The 18811-nt window shown below is 42.6% G+C and overlaps 1 protein-coding gene and 1 long non-coding RNA gene across 7 annotated transcripts in view; one reads left to right on the top strand and one right to left on the bottom strand.

Annotated features, from left to right (window-relative positions):
- LOC137571637 (uncharacterized) overlaps nucleotides 1–18811 on the bottom strand; it is a 70796-nt gene that overhangs the window by 8453 nt on the left and 43532 nt on the right. For 2 of the 3 annotated variants that reach the window (XR_011031395.1, XR_011031394.1), the window contains exons 2-3: nucleotides 4523–4666; nucleotides 2183–2261 (exon numbers count right to left, since the gene is read on the bottom strand). This is a non-coding gene — a long non-coding RNA (uncharacterized lncRNA). Of the gene's footprint in view, nucleotides 1–2182; nucleotides 2262–4522; nucleotides 4667–12708; nucleotides 12781–18811 lie in introns of those variants that run through there. The other variant, XR_011031396.1, reaches the window with a different exon arrangement.
- PEX5L (peroxisomal biogenesis factor 5 like) overlaps nucleotides 1–18811 on the top strand; it is a 281043-nt gene that overhangs the window by 220369 nt on the left and 41863 nt on the right. For all 4 annotated transcript variants that reach the window (XM_068281072.1, XM_068281070.1, XM_068281071.1 and 1 more), the window contains one exon: nucleotides 18677–18775. In XM_068281072.1, the coding sequence (XP_068137173.1) occupies nucleotides 18677–18775 (99 nt within the window). The remainder of the gene's footprint in view (nucleotides 1–18676; nucleotides 18776–18811) is intronic.

Genomic DNA, 18811 nt, shown 5'->3' with positions numbered 1-18811 from the left:
TGATCAGGGCTGGGGTCTGAGGGCATTCTGAGGGTGTGGGCGGGTGATTGAGTGCCCTAGGGGCAGATAGGGGTCTAATCTGATAGGTAGCAGTGACAGGGGGTGATTGATGGGTAATTAGTGGGTGTTTAGGGTAGAGAATAGATGGAAACACTGCGCTTGGGTGGTGATCTGATGTCGGATCTGCGGGCGATCTATTGGTGTGGGTGGGTGATCAGTTTGCCCGCAAGGGGCAGGTTAGGGGCTGATTGATGGGTGGCAGTGACGGGGTGATTGATGGGTGATAGGTGATTGGCAGGTGATTGACAGGTGGTCAGTGGGTTATTACAGGGAAGGACAGATGTAATTAATGCACTGGCGAATTGATAAGGGGGGGGTCTGAGGGCAATCTGAGCGTGTGGGCGGGTGATTGGGTGCCCGCAAGGGGCAGATTAGGGTCTGATCTGATAGGTAACAGTGACAGGTGGTGATAGGGGGTGATTGATGGGTGATTGATGGGTAATTAGTGGGTGTTTAGAGAAGATAACAGATGTAAACAATACATTTGGGAGGTAATCTGACGGCGGGTTTGCGGGCGATCTAATGGTGTGGGTGGGTGATCAGATTGCCCGCAAGGGGCAGGTTAGGGGCTGATTGATGGGTGGCAGTGACAGGGGGTGATTGATGGGTGATAGGTGATTGGCAGGTGATTGACAGGTGATCAGTGGGTTATTACAGGGAAGAACAGATGTAATTAATGCACTGGTGAATTGATAAGGGGGGGTCAGAGGGCAATCTGAGCGTGTGGGCGGGTGATTGGGTGCCCGCAAGGGGCAGATTAGGGTCTGATCTGATAGGTAAAAGTGACAGGTGGTGATAGGGGGTGATTGATGGGTAATTAGTGTGTGTTTAGAGGAGAGAATAGATGTAAACAATGGATTTGGGAGGTGATCTGATGTCGGATCTGCTGGCGATCTATTGGTGTGGGGGGGTGATCAGATTGCCCGCAAGGGGCAGGTTAGGGGCTGGCTGATGGGTGGCAGTGACAGGGGGTGATTGACGGGTGATTGATGGGTGATTGACAGGTGATTGACAGGTGATTGACAGGTGATTGACAGGTGATCAGGGGGATAGATGCATACAGTAAACAGGGGGGGTGGTCTGGGGGGGGGGTCTGGGGAGAATCTGAGGGGTGGGGGGTGATCAGGAGGGGGCAGGGAGCAGGGTGGGGGATAAAAAAAAAAATAGCGTTGACAGATAGTGACAGGGAGTGATTGATGGGTGATTAGGGGGGTGATTGGGTGCAAACAGGGGTCTGGGGGGTGGGCAGGGGGGGGTCTGATGGGTGCTGTGGGCGATCTGGGGCAGGGGGGGGGGAAAATCAGTGTGCTTGGTGCAGACTAGGGTGGCTGCAGCCTGCCCTGGTGGTCCCTCGGACACTGGGACCACCAGGGCAGGAGGCAGCCTGTATAATACACTTTGTAAACATTACAAAGTGTATTATACACTTTGTATGCGGCGATCGCGGGGTTAACATCCCGCCGGCGCTTCCGTATGGCCGGCGGGATGTTGCGGCGGGTGAGCGGCGCCAGGCGGAGGCGGAGGATCGCGTCACTGATGACGCGATCGCTCCGCCCATGCCCCTACAAGGACCGCCGCCAATTGTCAATACGGCGGTCCTTGCGGGGTGCACTTCCCGGCCGCCAATTGTACATACGGCGGTCGGGAAGTGGTTAAGTAAAATGAAAGCCCTTAGATTCTAATACGGAATAACGGACTAGGCAAAACGGTGCCGTTTTCACAAAACTTTATTGTGCATACATACAGGTCAATTCTGCCTAAACAGAAGGTATATCTATATCTTTTAGATTTAGCATCCCATCACAATTTAAAGATAGTCTGTGTCTAAAAAAGGAGCATTTGGACAGGCAGCTTTGCACTGATTAGATGAAGCAGTCCCCATTTGTTAGTGCCCGGAATACAATATTTTAATAATAAATGCAGTCTGGGCATGGCCATTTTGAGTCATTATGTACAGTTTCAAGAGCTCCTGACACCATGTAAATATTGCTGTTTTATAGTGACATCAGTGACATCGGTAAATAAAAGTGTGACCAATATCAATCACTCAACTGAGGAGTTTAAGAATAATTTATGAAATGAACAGAAGGAAAGAATTGTAGAAAAAAATAAGATTACTCACCTATCATTAGACTTACAAAAATGTAATTCACGCAGCTTCATTAATGAGTCTTAGTGATGGAGTCCTTCCTCAGTCAGTCCTGTAAAGGTGGGCGAAGGTGAGTGATGATGATATAGACAGTTACATTTACCATTATGTATGAGGGAACAAAGCCTCCAAGTAGAGGTAGGAATTAACAGAGGGAAAGTATAGTTCCTAACGTTAAATAGGTTGTTGTATGCTGGGTACTACTTTCTTCTACGAATAGTACATTGTTCCATGGTGTATGTGTGGGCCTTAATGTTGCACTGGACATGTTCCCTACCAGCATTGTTGAAACAGCAGCTATACTTTGTTAGGTTGAAAATGAATGTAACACTTCTTTTTTCCCTTGTCAATATCTTACTACTGGTAACACAAACATGAAGACTGGAAGATGCTGGCACTGCTATAAAAAACACTGTTTTAATGTAAATCACTTATGTCACATAATGCATGCAGCATGTGCATAGTCCATAACAATTGAAGTGGTTAACATACCGTTTAGCAGAGGATGGCACAGATGGTGGTGAGTGCTGGGTACAGATGCTTGACAGCCATTTCACGCATGGCTGCGCTTCAACGGAGGCTGCAAATTCGGAGGCAGAAGGCTTCCAGTATTTGTGTCCAGAAAGCCTGTGTACAACGTCACGCCGCTCCTAGCGCCGCCCTTCCGATCCCTCACGTTACGCATGTACACTTGGAACGCATTTGCGCTCCAACAACACATAAGCCAACTAAATTACACATTATGTGTCGCGCTGGCTTAACTCTATTGAGTTGCCGCTTTTGCATTATTACGCATATTACAGCGCGTAAGCAATAAATTTGTACGCTATTGTAACGATCGGTGTAACAGAGAGGGTCTGATTACCGGTGAACTGCAGTATCACCGAGAATAGAGAATATACCCGATTATTGGTGATCTGCAGTATCACCGATAATCAGATATATCTACTAACCTCTGAACACCTGAGATAAGCGAGTGTTTGGTTGAAACAGTTGTACTATGAGAATTGCACCTCAGGAGGAGGTACTGGAGCAGTAGAGTGTACTGCACAACCGTATGTTCCTTCCGATGGCCTAGACTCTCCCGGGGGAGGAGTTAGGCAGAGAGTAGGAAGGACAGAACGAGAGTGACACCAGTGAGAGGGTGTCACTAACAGGTCTGGGAACTGCCTCTAACAGTAAGGCCAGTTCTCGAGGTCGGACAAGCCAGTTTGTTAACACACAGACAGATAAGGTACAGATTCAGAAGACGGATACGTAATCCAATAGACCGGCAGAGTTTGGCAACGGGTATCAGAATAGCGAGGTACAGAGTCAGAAGGCAAATACAGAGTTCAGGAACGAGCAAAGTTTGGCAACAGGATATCAGAAATAGCAAGGTACAGGATCAGAGTTTCAGAAGAATAGTCAGGCAGGCAAAAGGTCATAACAAATAATACAGGTAATATTCCTAACGCTAAGGTGTGAGGTCCTTGATCATCAACACCTTTGGAAACTATGCTAGAACACAGATACAAACAAGGTCTGAGTGCTACCACGTTGTGATCGCAATGACAGACAACCAGAGAATGACCAACACCCAGTATATATACACCTGTGCTCTCCAGCACCTCCCTTAAGTGCTGGACCAATGAAAGTTGCTGTAATTGTCAGCTGACCGGCCTGGTCAGTTGACCTTTCTCTGACTGCCATAAAAGTTCTGCCTCTCCGCGCGCACGCGCGTCATTCTGAACCTAGGTGGACTATCAGTCCCAGCCACACCAGTACTGCTTTGCAATGTCTCCGCTGACCCATGCGCGGGGTTGGTCGCACCGCTATCTGCACCGGCTGCTGCCTCCCCGCGCTGGGTCAAAGCGTCAGCAACAGGGCCATGCGTGCTAACCGCCGCGTCAGACGCGCCGGTTTTTCCGCGTTCCGCCATGCTCTCCATGGAAACAGCTGCCTCACGCTGAGTAGAGGCGGCTGATTTTCCGCGTTTCCTTACAGCTATAGAGGATAAACCTCCACCTAGCGTCCAAAATGTGTGCAGCAGGCAACAGTGTTAGGCACCAGGATATGAACAGGGTAAAAAGAGTGCAGGCAGGAAAGAGGGGGGAGAGGGGAAGACCAAACTTGAGTTTGGAAAATTGTTTATTTTTTAAAGAAACCTTTTTACGAGTCTACTTATAAGGTAAGACTAGCTATCCTTACCTAAAACTCATACAAAGTTTTTGTTGAGAATCTATTCTGTGGGCGCCTCCTGCATGTTTGTTTACCATTGCCTTGGAAATTGGAGTGTGTGGAACTGGGTGTATGTTAATAAAGTTTACTTACTTTGAATGGAACATTTTTTCTTTTTCCTTTTGTCTGGGTATCCCTCTCAGAGAATATTTTCTTACAGTCATTCTCAGCAGGTTCTTCTCTTTGAAGGCTGCTTGTGACTCCGATCATGGAACGTGGCAGGTTAACAGAGCCAGTCTGAAGAGAAACAGAAAGCTTGGCATGAATATAGAATGGCAGTTGTCGAGACAACACAATCAGCCTCCCGTAGCGTTAAACAGTATCAGAGTGCCTGACATCTCTTTTCCTGATTTTCTACTTCTCAAGTTCATCTGAATCAGAATCTGAATGTAATGGATTTTATAGGTCCCGTGGCTCCTTGTTTAGAAATTGTTTTGTTTATTTCGGGTGCATAAAATTCTAAGTTAATGCATAAATCCCACTTCCCTTTTCCATCTATAGCTGATGAAGCTACCTGAGAATACAGAAATCTAAGAGCATTATTTCCTATGAAAATGTGTCTGTAAGTCATAAAGATGTTAATGTGACTGCATCTGTAACGCTTGGAAAATGGGGTATTTGCTACTCTGAGCACTTTAGACCTAATTCAATTACTCAGATGGTAAAATCATTTTATGACATCATGTTATTTCATTTTATTTTATAATAGACTGCTTTTATGATTCTTCACAACTTCAGAAAAACTTAACTGATGAATCAAGTACTTTAAATAGAAATGTACATTTGTCCCTTTAGATTAGCAAGGTGCCATTCTCACTACCAGTTATCAGAATCGTAAAGATGTTCATTTCATAGATCAGTGCAAAATGAAATGCAGCGTGTATCATCTCCTTCCCTACTGCAGCTATACAGATTACAGTTTACTGTATATTTATATCTGGGAAGAAGTGATTTCTGATTGCCTGCTGTGGGTTACTGTACTTTGCATTTGGCCCATTGCTGTGTTAAATATCCTTCAAAAGCCCTATGTATGATCTATTTTTAGAATTTGACACCAACATTTGTGTGTAGAGATAGTTTAAGATATCTGCTCCCAGTATGAATAAAATACTAAATAAGTTTTTAAACTATTGACTGGGTTAAAAAGTTAAAAAAAAGTTTACTTAGTTAGCTTAGTTAGCTTTATACCCAACTTTGCTTTCTGCTATCAGATCAACAGGTTTTAATAACCTGGACACCCTCAGAGTCCACCACTTAGCTTGTACTGCGCCTGCACAGGAGCACTGATTGGTAAATATTGCTGCATGCTGTTGGAGTCTGCTAGCACTGGATCCCCAAGGCTGAAGAGGATGGGGGAAGCCTCAGTCAGATGCAGAGGCTTCCCCCTCCTGGGGTAAATATCAGAGGGTTTTTTTAATTTTTAAGTTACAGATTCCATTTAATGCATTCAGAGGAAAAGTCTCGGGAAATGGGCTTTAAAGGGTCACTGTTACACCTGGCGAAAGTCTGTTCTGTTAACCAGGAGAGTTTAGCACAGAGTGCTTGCATTCCTCTCCTGAATTCATTGGGCCTGGTATACTAAATACGTAATCATGGACAAAGCCGGATCGTGGATTTCCTAAGAAAAATAAGCCCATGCCCTTGGTGCTACATTTGCTCCAAGTCAATGGATTAGAGTCAATACTGAAAATAAGTAACAGCATTTTCAGGTCTTTGCAGCTAATTACTCATGCTGCAAGCTGGGAGTTTAAGGACTGTCTGTACTCCAGGATACTGCTTTCATGGTTGCTAGGCAGTTCAGTTGGAGCTACTTGTCAGTTTTCGAAATTCTTTGTTGGCTTCAAACTGAAATAAAAATATCATTCTTTATCAAATTTAATTACAGAAGACTTGTTCATCTCCAATCTATACATATGGCAATTTAATAACATAACTGGAATTTACTTTAATATATTTAACAGCTCAGAAAGTGAGTTGACATTCATATTGGCTTTTTATTGCCTGAAAGAAAGAAGTTTTGAAGTAGGAAGATACCATTTATTGGCTAATTTAGAAGAAAAGGAGTAAAGCCCAATCTACACGATACGATTCTTTGTACGATTCGATTACGATTCTATTTACGATCCAATTTAATCCGACATGTCCGATCGGGATTCGATTCAATGCAATTGGATTTGCCTTTGTTTTGCAATTGCAAATCGAACTGGATCGAATCGAATCCCGATCGGACATGTTGGATTTAATCGAATCGTAAATAGAATCGTAATCGAATCGTACAAAGAATCGTATCGTGTAGATTGGGCTTTAGATTTCAGCCATGTAGCCTTTCTCAGACTTACTCCTTTTCTTCTAAGTTAGTCAATGCAAGTCATATACATCAAATCATGGGCAGAAAGGTGACTCTATCCCATGTTCCATGATGGGCTCATACACTATTAGCAGTGGTGTATTGGAGTAATGGCCTGTTTTATAAATGCTGCTCCTTGTCTGAGAACGTGTGCTTTAAAGAAGAAAAATCAAGATATAGACTCTCCTGGAATGTCTCTTTTTAGTTGATATGGCCCATTTGTTAATAAGAAGATCTGCAAGTACTCTGCACAGCTTGGCTTTTTCAGACTTCTGTGAGGGTTCATTAAGTTATCTCTAAGGAGGAAAGCTAACGCAGCAGTGCTGACAGTGAGCCCATATATACTTGGAGAAGGTATTAAGGGAATTGAAGCTATTTTAAGGCACATCCACATGCTGACCTATTGATAAGTTACTTAAGTGTATATACCGCCAGTCTGCCATCTGCTTCTCTTTAACTCTGCATATAGACAGTAACTAGAGATTGCTTGAAATGGTAAATGGCAAAAAGAAAATAATAAAACATAAAAAATAGGCAATTATTAGACATCAGCTTAAAATAGAACAGCGGTTTCTAACTAGTAATAAAAATGTCATATAGAACAAGATTGGACTCAATATACATTTTATGTACAGTAAGTGTGTACAATGAAGGAGCATTGGGTCTGAAATTAGTTTTCCAAAGTAATCTATTAGTCTGCCATGTTTCTGCAGATGTGTGACCTGATAAATGTTTGTACCGACTTCACCTTTTATTTGCTTATGCCCACCTTTATACCATCGGCAAAAAAGTTACATTTCAATACTCAGTACAAGCACCACTGAAATTTAAATCTAATAGCAATAAAGTCCCACAAATGTTATACATGAAGTCTTTTACCTCCGTTACAGATGTTGCAAGGTCCCTTTTCTGGCATATCTCAGTACACCTCCACCACACCCAATCAGAAGCAACTCATCAGATGCGATGACCACCAGGGTCTAGTAACGCATTGGGGATATTCCCAGGTCACGCCTAACCTCCACAATTAGATACAATCTACTTTATATTCCACTTTCAATACCCCATTCATGGCCAATGTGATAACCTCAAATAAAAACCTTTCATAGAGTAATACTGTAAAACTATTAAATAGTATAAAAGGGTATTGCACTCACATAAAATGACTTGTAAAACAGCATAGAGTTTTATGTATGGGTTTTCCCCTTCAAGTGGCCTTGGCTGGCTCCTCCCGATGTGCTGTCCTCACAGATTATGGTCAATCTGAATAGGGTGGGTGGTTGAAATTCCCGCAAGGGTTTTAGTGGAATGTAATCGGCCCATAGTGCTTGCATTCATGGATGTAGTGTGTTGTATGGGGGTATTAACATTCTCCAGGGAGAATAAATGCATAATCACAGTGGGTAGGATGTGCAAGTTAACTTTTGCCTCTGGAACCCCCCCCCCCATGGCTTACACCAGCCCTGCTATGGTGCAAACAGTGACAGCTACTGAGTATCAGATATTGGGTATTGTTGAAAAAAGTTACATAAAAAGTCACATTTTTGCAAACTGTACCATGTGTACATTGTAAGGTGTTTTCATATGAGCAGCTGAAGGCTCACCTATCAGCTGCTCCCATACAATGCTTTGTACGAGGGTTGTACAGGTGACCCCCTCCCCATGGACTCACATCTGAGCATGGCTCTCTGCCGTGTAGTAACAGCACCGTGTGCCAAGCACTGGTGCGTGTTGTGTTACAAGCGCTGCCATTCGGCTGCGCTTTAATTGCACCCAAATGGTGCTCATGGGGGCAGATAGGATGCTGAACGGCCCTACAAGCACACAGTTCAGCCTATCGTCGAAAAGAGGCCTAAGTAGCCAAGATTATTCTTGTATGCCATTGTATCGTGAAAAGACTACTGCAAGATAATTGTAATAAAAAAGGAAAGGAGAGTGGTGCAGGGAGTTAAGGAGGAACTTAATCCCAGGATTGAATTTCATACCCAACAGTAGCCAATATCTCCTTTCCCAGGAAACATTTTTCCTTTTCTCAAATAGATCATCAGGGACATCTGTAAGGCTGATAATGTGATGAAACCCTCCCAAAGTGTGATGTCAGGACCATGGTCCTGACAGTTTTCTGTGTAACCTCATTGCATTGTGGGAAATAACAGCTGTTTCCAGCTGCCAAGCAAGCCATATCTCCCACTGCGGAATGTTCTTATACTGAGAGTTCTATGCACAGTGATGCACCTGCCAGTAAAATGTTGCCACCTGTTATAAATTTCAGAATGTAAAGGAAAGGTAAGGAAAGTTTTTACAATGGGCACACACTGTCTAAATAATTTATGAATAAATATTGTAAAAAAAAAATCTAGGCAATTTTATTCATTATGCTATTTTTACTACAGTTCCTCTTTAAGTCCTCACAATACAATATTTTCTGTTTAATTGAATGTGAAACTCCAGCCAATGCATTTTTTTCTTCAGTATTAGTTAGTAACGGGAGTATTGGAGCTGTCTTTTAGTGCTGTCTGTGTCACCTTTGGAAACATTTGCTCAGTATCCCTTTAAGAACAGGAAGTAAGAGAAACTGTCCCAGTGGAAGCACAGACAGTCATTAAAACCTCATATGTTAAAACCTCAAAAGTTCTAACATTTAACAATGTACCAGCAAGAGCAATATTGAATTCTTTGTGTGTCCCTACTGGATAAATAATCTTCCCTTTTTGTTATTGTGTGACTCTGCCATGTGGACAGGAAGAGGGCAGATGTATGGATGCGAACATTCAGAAATGCCTAAAGATGTTTGCGGCATGCAAATTAAGATTTGCCAAAAAAATGTCTTTAGATGTCTGTGGCATATGGAGGCAAACATTAAATAAAGTTAGAATTAAAAATTGAAGTGTTTAATGTTTCCAAAAAAGGGTTCTGACACCAAATGATTTTTTTCATAAACATGGCCCTGTGAAACTTCTCAAAGTTTGAATTTTTTTTCATCCCTATAAGATGATTTCAGGGAATGTTTCCAGTAAGAAGGCAGAATTGTTTTGGTCATTAGTTGAGATACTTATGCATAGCGATCCGTGTATCGCAGTTTGATCTGTGATAGGGTGGAAAATGTAGCTTTCTCATGAGTGTATCTATTTTTCAGCAAGCCCCTAGCACCACAGGGTCACTAACATGTGGCTTTGGGAATGGCCTTCTTTCAGCTAATGCTTTAATGCTTCACCATTTGGTTGTTTTCACCTCCTGAAAAATGACCTTTATATTCTGTGGTTTGTAATGGAGCAAATCATTAAACATTGATGGCATGGTAGTCGGCGGCTGAAATGCTGCTATATTAGGACAGGTATATTTTTATACCTATTGTCGATACTCTATACTAGTTAATGGAATTTAATTTGAGACTAAATCATATTTAGAAGCTTTTGCCTACAGATAACTGTACTGTCTATCGCCAGGATATTCCATATGGATTTCAGGATTGGCACAATTGTCAAGTTGTGATAACCGATTCCTGGATGTTCAGGGAAACAATGTTCCTCGTGGAATACATGCTCAGCTCCTGGCTATATGAACACATGCTGTACTTTTCCAAAGCATCAAGTCAATCATGCTTTTAGTTACTTAAAGATGTAGAGAATCACATCACAGTTAGCTGATGGTGAGGGTGCATATAGTGACATATCAGCACCTCAGCAGTGCTGGCTGCTATCACTAACACGGCTTTTATGACTTCAGTGGTTTGCTGACTTTAGCTGGACTTCCTGGTTTGCAGGTCCAGCCATGACCCATTCTGGTTCAGCCTTGCCTCCCCCACTCAGGTACAGCCTTACTCTTTTAACTTGTTCATACCCCTTCCCACATATGCAACACCTTTGCCTTTTCCTGCCACTCAGGAAAAGGCTCATATTGTTTTACAGAACGGGAAGTTTAAAAAAACTTCAGTTGTTATCTATCCAAACAGCCAAGAAACAGTGAGACACAGCTTTAGATAAGGTTTTACTGCTGGAAAGTTTAAAGGTTCATTATTTCTGCTTTGTTTTATAGCATGAGGTTTTAAAAATGCAATTGTGATAGTATGATGCATACTATCACTTAGGGGACACTTTGTGGCAGTTTGCATAGCAACAAAAAGGGCGCAGTGGTATGTATTACACAGTTTAACCACCTCAGCAGCAAATGCTGCTCTAACTCATTAATCTCTGCTGAGTATAATTTGCCTTCTTAAAACATAAGGTATTTGCAAAAATTCAGCTTTATGTGAGTAATTGTGGTTTCCCATGATATATCACTACTGAATATGCAAATCATCTCTTTATGCCTGGGAGGCCAGGATCACACCCACCACCACTGGCTTTAAGCGCCAATTTAATTCTGCATATACCTACTTTTTTTGAATTTTCTGAGAATCTGAGTCGCATGCTGGCTTCATTTTATTGATGCAGACAGTTCATTCTACCACTATAATCAGTACAGGCCAAAATTATAGTGTTACACTATCCCTGTGTAACCTCCATTTTGTGCAAGAAATTGAAAAAAAATAATTGGCCAAATTAGTTGGGAAATCTCACATTGAAGTCTGTGAGGATGCACAGTAGGTAAATGTTGATATTCAATTCATTACACTCATTCCTAAAGTTGTAATAGAAAATGCATCTTACTATGCTGAATCCTTGTTAAAAACAATAATATATGTGTTTAATGAGCAGCTAAGATCTCATTAGACAATGTCCACCTGCTTGTTATATATAGTGAGGGAGTGGCTCTGCTATTAGTGAACCATTAATGGATGTTTATTGTTATATGTGTGTCTTGTAACCTTTCAGACAGAGCAGAGCATTTATCATTTGCAGCAAGGCTTCTGAGCATGCATGGCTGCATCTGTTAAGGTTATATGGTGCCTGTTACATAAAACATCAGTGCAGTGAGTGTGGTGAAGGTTGTACAGATATAGCATGAATGAATTGGATTCCTGTGCAGTAAGCTATCATATTTTAAAACTGCATAGAAACATTGAAGAATAACTCTACTGCAATGTTTATAGTTACTTGTACAGTAGGGGTTTTTTTTTAGTTTGTTTTTGTTTATTTCTTAAGCTTATCTCTAGACAAGCAGGTAAATCACAACTAAAATATTGTATACGTGAAAGATTTTACTGGCGAGGTGATTTGTAATTCTGTCAGGCCCAATCTGTTATACAAATAGGTCTACAAAGTTCAATCGGACAACAGACACTGCAACATGATTTCATTTGTCTCTTTGACTGACTTGCAATAATAAACTGGTTGGCATCAGCTGATCATTGAACTGTATAGATGAGCAGAAAAGAGTCATGAATTATCAGGATGCTTGGAGGGGTAATAATAGAGGGAGCAGCCAGGGCCGGTTCTAGACTTTTTGCTTCCTTAGGCAAACTTGTGAGGATGCGCCTCCACCGCTGATTTGGAATGATTGCACAGCACCCGGAAATTTACACTGCTTCATTTAATGTTCTCACATGAAATGCTGCAGCTCAACACAATAGCACACTGGCCGGCTGTGAGTCTGTGACAAACAAACTGCTTTCCGTCAGCCAGTCCATTCCTCCTCAGGAAGGTACACACAGTACAGAAATGCTGCCCCTGAAATATCTGAGCCTGATGCAAATGTTTCACCCTTGTTTCATGAGAGAACCGGCCCTGGGAGCAGCTCCTATACCTGCAGGGGGTCCAGGGCTGTAAGGTGCCCAGTGGCAAATATCTCTGGGTGGTCACAAATCTGAAAAAGGACACGAAGCCCTTATGCTTTTGAGGGCATAGAGCAGCACCTATTAGCAGAACTTTGACAGAATTACTGAGGTTCTGAAATTACTCTGCAGAGTAAATAATGTTCAGTCTACATCAATATCAACAGTTATCTGCAGAGTTCCACTATTGCCATGCATCCCTATACGCCATCATCCTACCTTTTCTGCTATATTGTGTCACAAGTGATGTTGCTCTGCCTTGCTAAGTCTCACAATGCATTTTTCAATAACTGTCAAGAGGCAGACGTTGTGACAGTTAATAAACTGGTAAGGCTACTATGGTAAAGAGTAAAAAAAAAGCAAAACTGAGAAACCTGTGTGACTACATGGTATGAACATTGCAGAAAGGTGGTCAAGATTCTTTGCCACCAATTTATTCCAAAAATGAAGACTGACATCTCTTCCACAAGAATAAATGTATTCATAGGTAAAAGGAGACGAATCAGGGAATCTACCTGAAATACATCAGACAGAAGCAAAATCAGACTGTACTGGTGAAAATGTCAATGTGTTAGTTCTATATGTTTATTTAAAGGATACCCGAGCTGACATGTGACATGATGAGATAGACATGTGTATGTACAGTGCCTAGCACACAAATAACTATGCAGTGTTCCTTTTTTTCTTCCTCTGCCTGAAAGAGTTAAATATGTAAGTGTGTAACACTGTGTAAGTATGTGTATGTAAGTGGCTGACTCAGTCCTTACTCAGACAGGAAGTGACTACAGTGTGACCCTCACTGATGAGAAATTCCAACTATAAAACACTTTCCTAGCAGAAAATGGCTTCTGAGAGCACGAAAGAGATAAAAGGGGTCAATAGTTCATAGATTTTAGCTCTGGCATACTTCAATGAATGTATCATTGAGCAAAAACAATAAAACTGTTAAAACATAAAAAGTAGATTTAAACATAAAATAAAACTGTGGAATATCTTAAAAAGTCATTTTTAGGAGAAGGAAGATAGATACAAACGTGTATTTCATTAGTTTATTTTCGCCTCGGGTGTCCTTTAAGGCTACTCAAATCTTTTAATACACTTTTAACCTCCCCGGCGTTCTATTGAGATCGCCAGGGAGGCTGCGGGAGGGTTTTTTTTTAATTAAAAAAAAACTATTTCATGCAGCCAACTGAAAGTTGGCTGCATGAAAGCCCACTAGAGGGCGCTCCGGAGGCGTTCTTCCAATCGCCTCCGGCGCCCAGAATAAACAAGGAAGGCCGCAATGAGCGGCCTTCCTTGTTTTGCTTAGATCGTCGCCATAGCGACGAGCGGAGTGACGTCATGGACGTCAGCCGACGTCCTGACGTCAGCCGCCTCCGATCCAGCCCTTAGCGCTGGCCGGAACTTTTTGTTCCGGCTACGCTGGGCTCAGGCGGCTGGGGGGACCCTCTTTCGCCGCTGCTCGCGGCGGATCGCCGCAGAGCGGCGGCGATCAGGCAGCACACGCGGCTGGCAAAGTGCCGGCTGCGTGTGCTGCTTTTTATTTGAAGAAAATCGGCCCAGCAGGGCCTGAGCGGCAGCCTCCGGCGATGATGGACGAGCTGAGCTCGTCCATACCGCTCAGGAGGTTAAGGGTAGTTAAAGGGACATGTGACATAAGAGAAACATGCAGTAGCAATCCTACATAGAACTTGCCTGCGTTCACTTTTTGTTCTCATTGCAAGGCTTAATAAACCAGTGCTTTCTTTATCTGTGTAGTTCATGCAGTGCAGTAGCATCTCTCCTGAAAATTAATTATTTATTTTGCTTATAATTATTTAGTATTTATATAACATTGACTGACTGTCCTCAGAGGAGCTCACAATCTAATCCCTACCATAGTCATATATCATAGTTTATGGCCAATCTAGGGGGAAACCTATTAGTTTATCTGTATGTTTTTGGGATGTATTGTAGTGCCCGGAGGAATTGTAGTGCCCAGAGGAACCCATACAGACACAGGGAGAACATACAAAACCCAGTGTAGTGGCTTCTGTTTGCTTATCACCACCTGCAGCTTGCATCACATAGCAAACTGGAAGTAGAATCACAAACATTTTCTACAGTCAATACTAAATGTTATACTCCTAGTTAATCCAGCTAAGATAGCAAAATATCTAGTTATCCAACTTTTAGCTGGTAGTAGACAGTAACAGCATCTATTATTCCATAGATACCAACAATCAGCTAATTCTGACTTTGTTTAATCAGAGGTAAGGTTGTCTATATGGATAACCTTCTTCACTATCTTTTACATAGATATAAGGTGCTTGCTCTGGTGACATAATGTATGTATTTTTATAAGCACTGTTGCAATACAATATGCTTGATTAGTTTAGCCACTTCGCATCCAGACCTTGTTTTCCCCTAATGGACCAGAGCAGTTTTGACGCTTTAGCGGTGTCCCTTTTTGATCAGCAATAACTTCATCTGTACTCATACCACTTAAATGATCTATATATCGTTTTTTTCAAGACAAACTAAGCTTTCATTGGGGGGTAGTTGGTCCTAAATAAAATGTTCATCTCTATGCATTTTAATGGTAAAAAAGTGGGGGAAAAAATGCATTATTTCTCAATTTTGGCCAATTTCTGTTTAAAAATAAAAAGTGCTATTGACATAAAAACTGTGCCACCAGTTAAAGTCGCCCCAGTATAGATATCCAGATGTATCCCCAGTATCAACCCCCCCAGTATAGCCAGATGTGTCCCCAATATCAGCCCCCCCAGCATAGCCAGATGTGTCCCCTGTGTTTGCCACCCCCAAAATAGATTGACAGATACACCCCCAGGAATAGTGCCCCTTTTTATAGCCAGATGTGTCCCCGGGATCAGGATTACCCCATTATAGCCATATGTACCCCCAGAACGAGGTAAGGTGATTGAGGCTGCTTGCTGGATAATTTTTTTTTATGATTTCTGCACGGAGGGGGACAGATGAAGGATCGTTCATGGGAGGGGGGTGGACTAATTGGCTACAAGGTAGCATGTTCCCTTTCACCAATTAGTAATGCAGCTGAAAGTGCCGGGTTTGCGCTCTGAAGCGCACCCGATCGTGCACAGCAGGGCTGCAAACGTAGTCAGTATATCTACGTCATTGTGGCTTGGAGGGTGCCACAGATGACATAGATATCCTGTAGCAGTGGAGAAAGTGGTTAATTTAGTTGGGTGACACCTAATGTTTATAGCCTATCTAGGGTAATGTTTAAAGTGGACCTGAGTTGAGAGTGATATGGAGGCTGCCATATTAATTTCCTTTTAGAGTAAGTTCACACTAGGTCCGGGAACATATCTGTGGCTCCGTTTTTAAAACTTGATGAAAACCGGAGCCATGGATAGCAATGTTAAAAATAGCAGCAGTCTTTACCCAAACAAAAAACGGATCCGTCTGCATTTGCAGGGATCCGTTTTCAAAACCTGAATGGAAGGTCCGGATCTGCTGCATTTTTACACACCGCATATGGATCCTGATACACGCAGGGGTAGTGAAGGGCAATAGGAAAACAGATCCCCCTCTACACAGCCGTTTTGGACACAGAAACGGATCTGTTTTCTGTGTCTCAATCCTGCCTGTGGATGGGGAGGGGGCCGCCATGCCGGAGTGGGTACCAGCCAGGACGGGGGGTTGCAATGGACGTTGAGGAGGGGGGTCGCCCCTTCCCCGCTCCCCCTCCAGCTAGTTTCTGCTTAAATACTTTAAAAATCAATGTTATAAAGCAAGCGGCGAGTGGGGAACTACTCACTTCCTTGCGTTCCACTGCTCGCCACGTCACTTCCTGTATGTAGTACAAAGGGCGGCATTACAGGAAGGGATGCGGTGAGCAGTGGAACGCAAGAAAGTAAGTTCCCCGCTCGCCGCTTGCTTTATAACATTGATTTTTAAAGTATTTTAAAAGGAAACTAGCTGGAGGGGGAGCGAGGAAGGGGGGACACAGGTGAGGGAGGGGGACACAGGTGAGGGAGGGACACCCCCCTCCTGATAACTGCCCCCACTGCTCCCCTTCCTGCCTGCTGTACCCTCCAGCATGGTGCCCTGCCCCCCCCCCTCTTCCTCACCAACGCCCAGAGCTGGTGACAAAAAAAAGCATTTTTCTCTCAAAACGGAGTGAAAAAAATTGTTTACAAAAATGGATCCGTTCTGCAGGGGACAAGTGTGAACCTACTCTAAAACAATACCAATTGCCTGGCAGCCCTGTTGATCTTCTGGCATCAGTAGTCACAACCCTGAAACAGAAGTAAGGAGGGGTCATCTCTTTTATCGTATCATGGACAGCAGTAACAGACGCTGTCTCGGGCTAACAAGCCCCCTCTCAAACTGCTCATCATCTACAGTAACAGCGTCTGTTACTGCTGTCCATGATACAATAAAAGAGCTTTTGTGCTATTTGGTGGTGCCGACTCATCCTTACTTCTGACGACTGTGGTCCCAAGAGACACTGGGACAGGGGTCTTGGCACACCACCTTTTGCACTAGTGCTCCCTGCCTTGCTTGCTACACAACCCTGAAACAAGCATGTGGCTAATCCAGTCAAACATGAGTCAGGGCACCTGATCTGCATGCTTGTTCAGGGCCCATGGCTAAAAGTGTTAGAGGCACAGGATCGGGGGGACAGCCAGGCAACTTAAATTGTTTAAAAGGAAATAAATATGGCAGTGTCCATATCACTCTCACCTCAGGTTCTCTTTATAGCACACTTAAAGTGAGGGGAGTATGGAGGCTCCTTTTAGACAATGCAAATTGTCTGGCTGTTTTGCTAATCCTCTGCTTCTGATATTTTTGGCCATTGACTCTGAACAAGCATGCAGAGCACGTACTCTGACTGAAGTCTGACTAGATTATAGCCACATGAGGTTCAGCCACTACTGCAACCAAAGAGATCAAAAGGACTGCCAGACAGTTGGTATGGCAGCTTCTATATTCCTCTCACTTCAGGTACCCTTAGGGCCTCTTTTACAGTGTTTGATGCGACGTTAAAGTCGCACAATGTGCCCCTAATGCAGCGCATGTAGGTTATGAAATTGGACGTTATTTTGCACTGCGTTATGTGTCTCTTGGTGTGTTGTTTACGTTGCATACTGATGGAATGAAAACGGCGCATGCTTTACATTAAAAAAATAAAATATTACTGAGCATGTGCAACACACATAACGCAGCAGATACATTGCTAAACGCACAGCATGCAGCACTTTTTAATAACGCTACACGTTACACACTAACGCAATGTGCGCACTGTTAATGTCGCACAGACTTTGCATTGCTGTGCGTTACTCTGCGGTAAAATATTTTATAACGTGCGACTTTAACGTCGCACTGTGAAAGAGGACTTAAAGAGACACTCAAGCGGAAAAAAATTATGATATGATTTGTATGTGTAGTACAGCTGAAAAATAAAACATTAAGAGCAGAGACATACGTCTAATATTGTTTCCAGTACAGGAAGAGTTAAGAAACTCTAGTTATCTATGCAAAAGAGCCACTGAGCTCCATGACTTTCAAAGTCGCAGAGAGCTCTGTAAAATCATTTAGAATGCTGTGTTGTGTGTATACTGCAAATATTAGAGCAGTGGCGGACAAAGCCAACGATGGACCCCTGTGCAGCATAAATTAAGCGGGCTCCATGTGAGTGGGGGTGGTCATAACAGATCATGGGTGGATCCAAACAATTCCAATATGATAAAAGTACATGAAGCTAGGTCACATTCTGTAGGCACTGTATTAATGTAGCACACATTTTAAACTTGTATCTGACTGGGGTACAAGTTATTGTCACTATTTCTCTTGAGTTTCAGAGAGAAATACATGGAGAAAAGCCTAGAGAATAATCAGGCCTGCACGGGCCTATGTCCGCCTCTGTATTAGAGAATGATGCAATGTTATAAAAAAAACACTATATAACTGAAAATAAAAATGAGACTATTTTCTTTGCTACTAATGTTCTAGTAATTATCCATACTACACATCCATTTCATTATATCATTGTTTATTTTCTTTTTTGCTTCAGTGTCTCTTTAACTGTACTGTACTGTACTTTTTATACTTCACAAATCAAGTTACATTTGCTTGTTTTTTTTTTGTTTTGTTTTTTTTTTTTTGTTTTTATTCTTTTCTGAACATCTTTTAAAATTGTGGCATTTACTTGTTTTTGCAGCCGCCACTACTGAGTAGAGAATCACGGCTGGGAGGAGCATATTTGTCCAGAAATCAATCACTGGAAGAAGAATTTGAAAGGGCAAAAGCTGCAGTTGAGGTAATGTACTGTACATGTTTCTGCAAATGTAATATG

Source organism: Hyperolius riggenbachi, chromosome 4 (assembly GCF_040937935.1).
Source record: "Hyperolius riggenbachi isolate aHypRig1 chromosome 4, aHypRig1.pri, whole genome shotgun sequence".
Taxonomy (NCBI): domain Eukaryota; kingdom Metazoa; phylum Chordata; class Amphibia; order Anura; family Hyperoliidae; genus Hyperolius; species Hyperolius riggenbachi.
The sequence above is the reverse complement of the archived record's forward strand: the minus strand, read 5'-3'. Positions and strand labels throughout refer to the sequence as shown.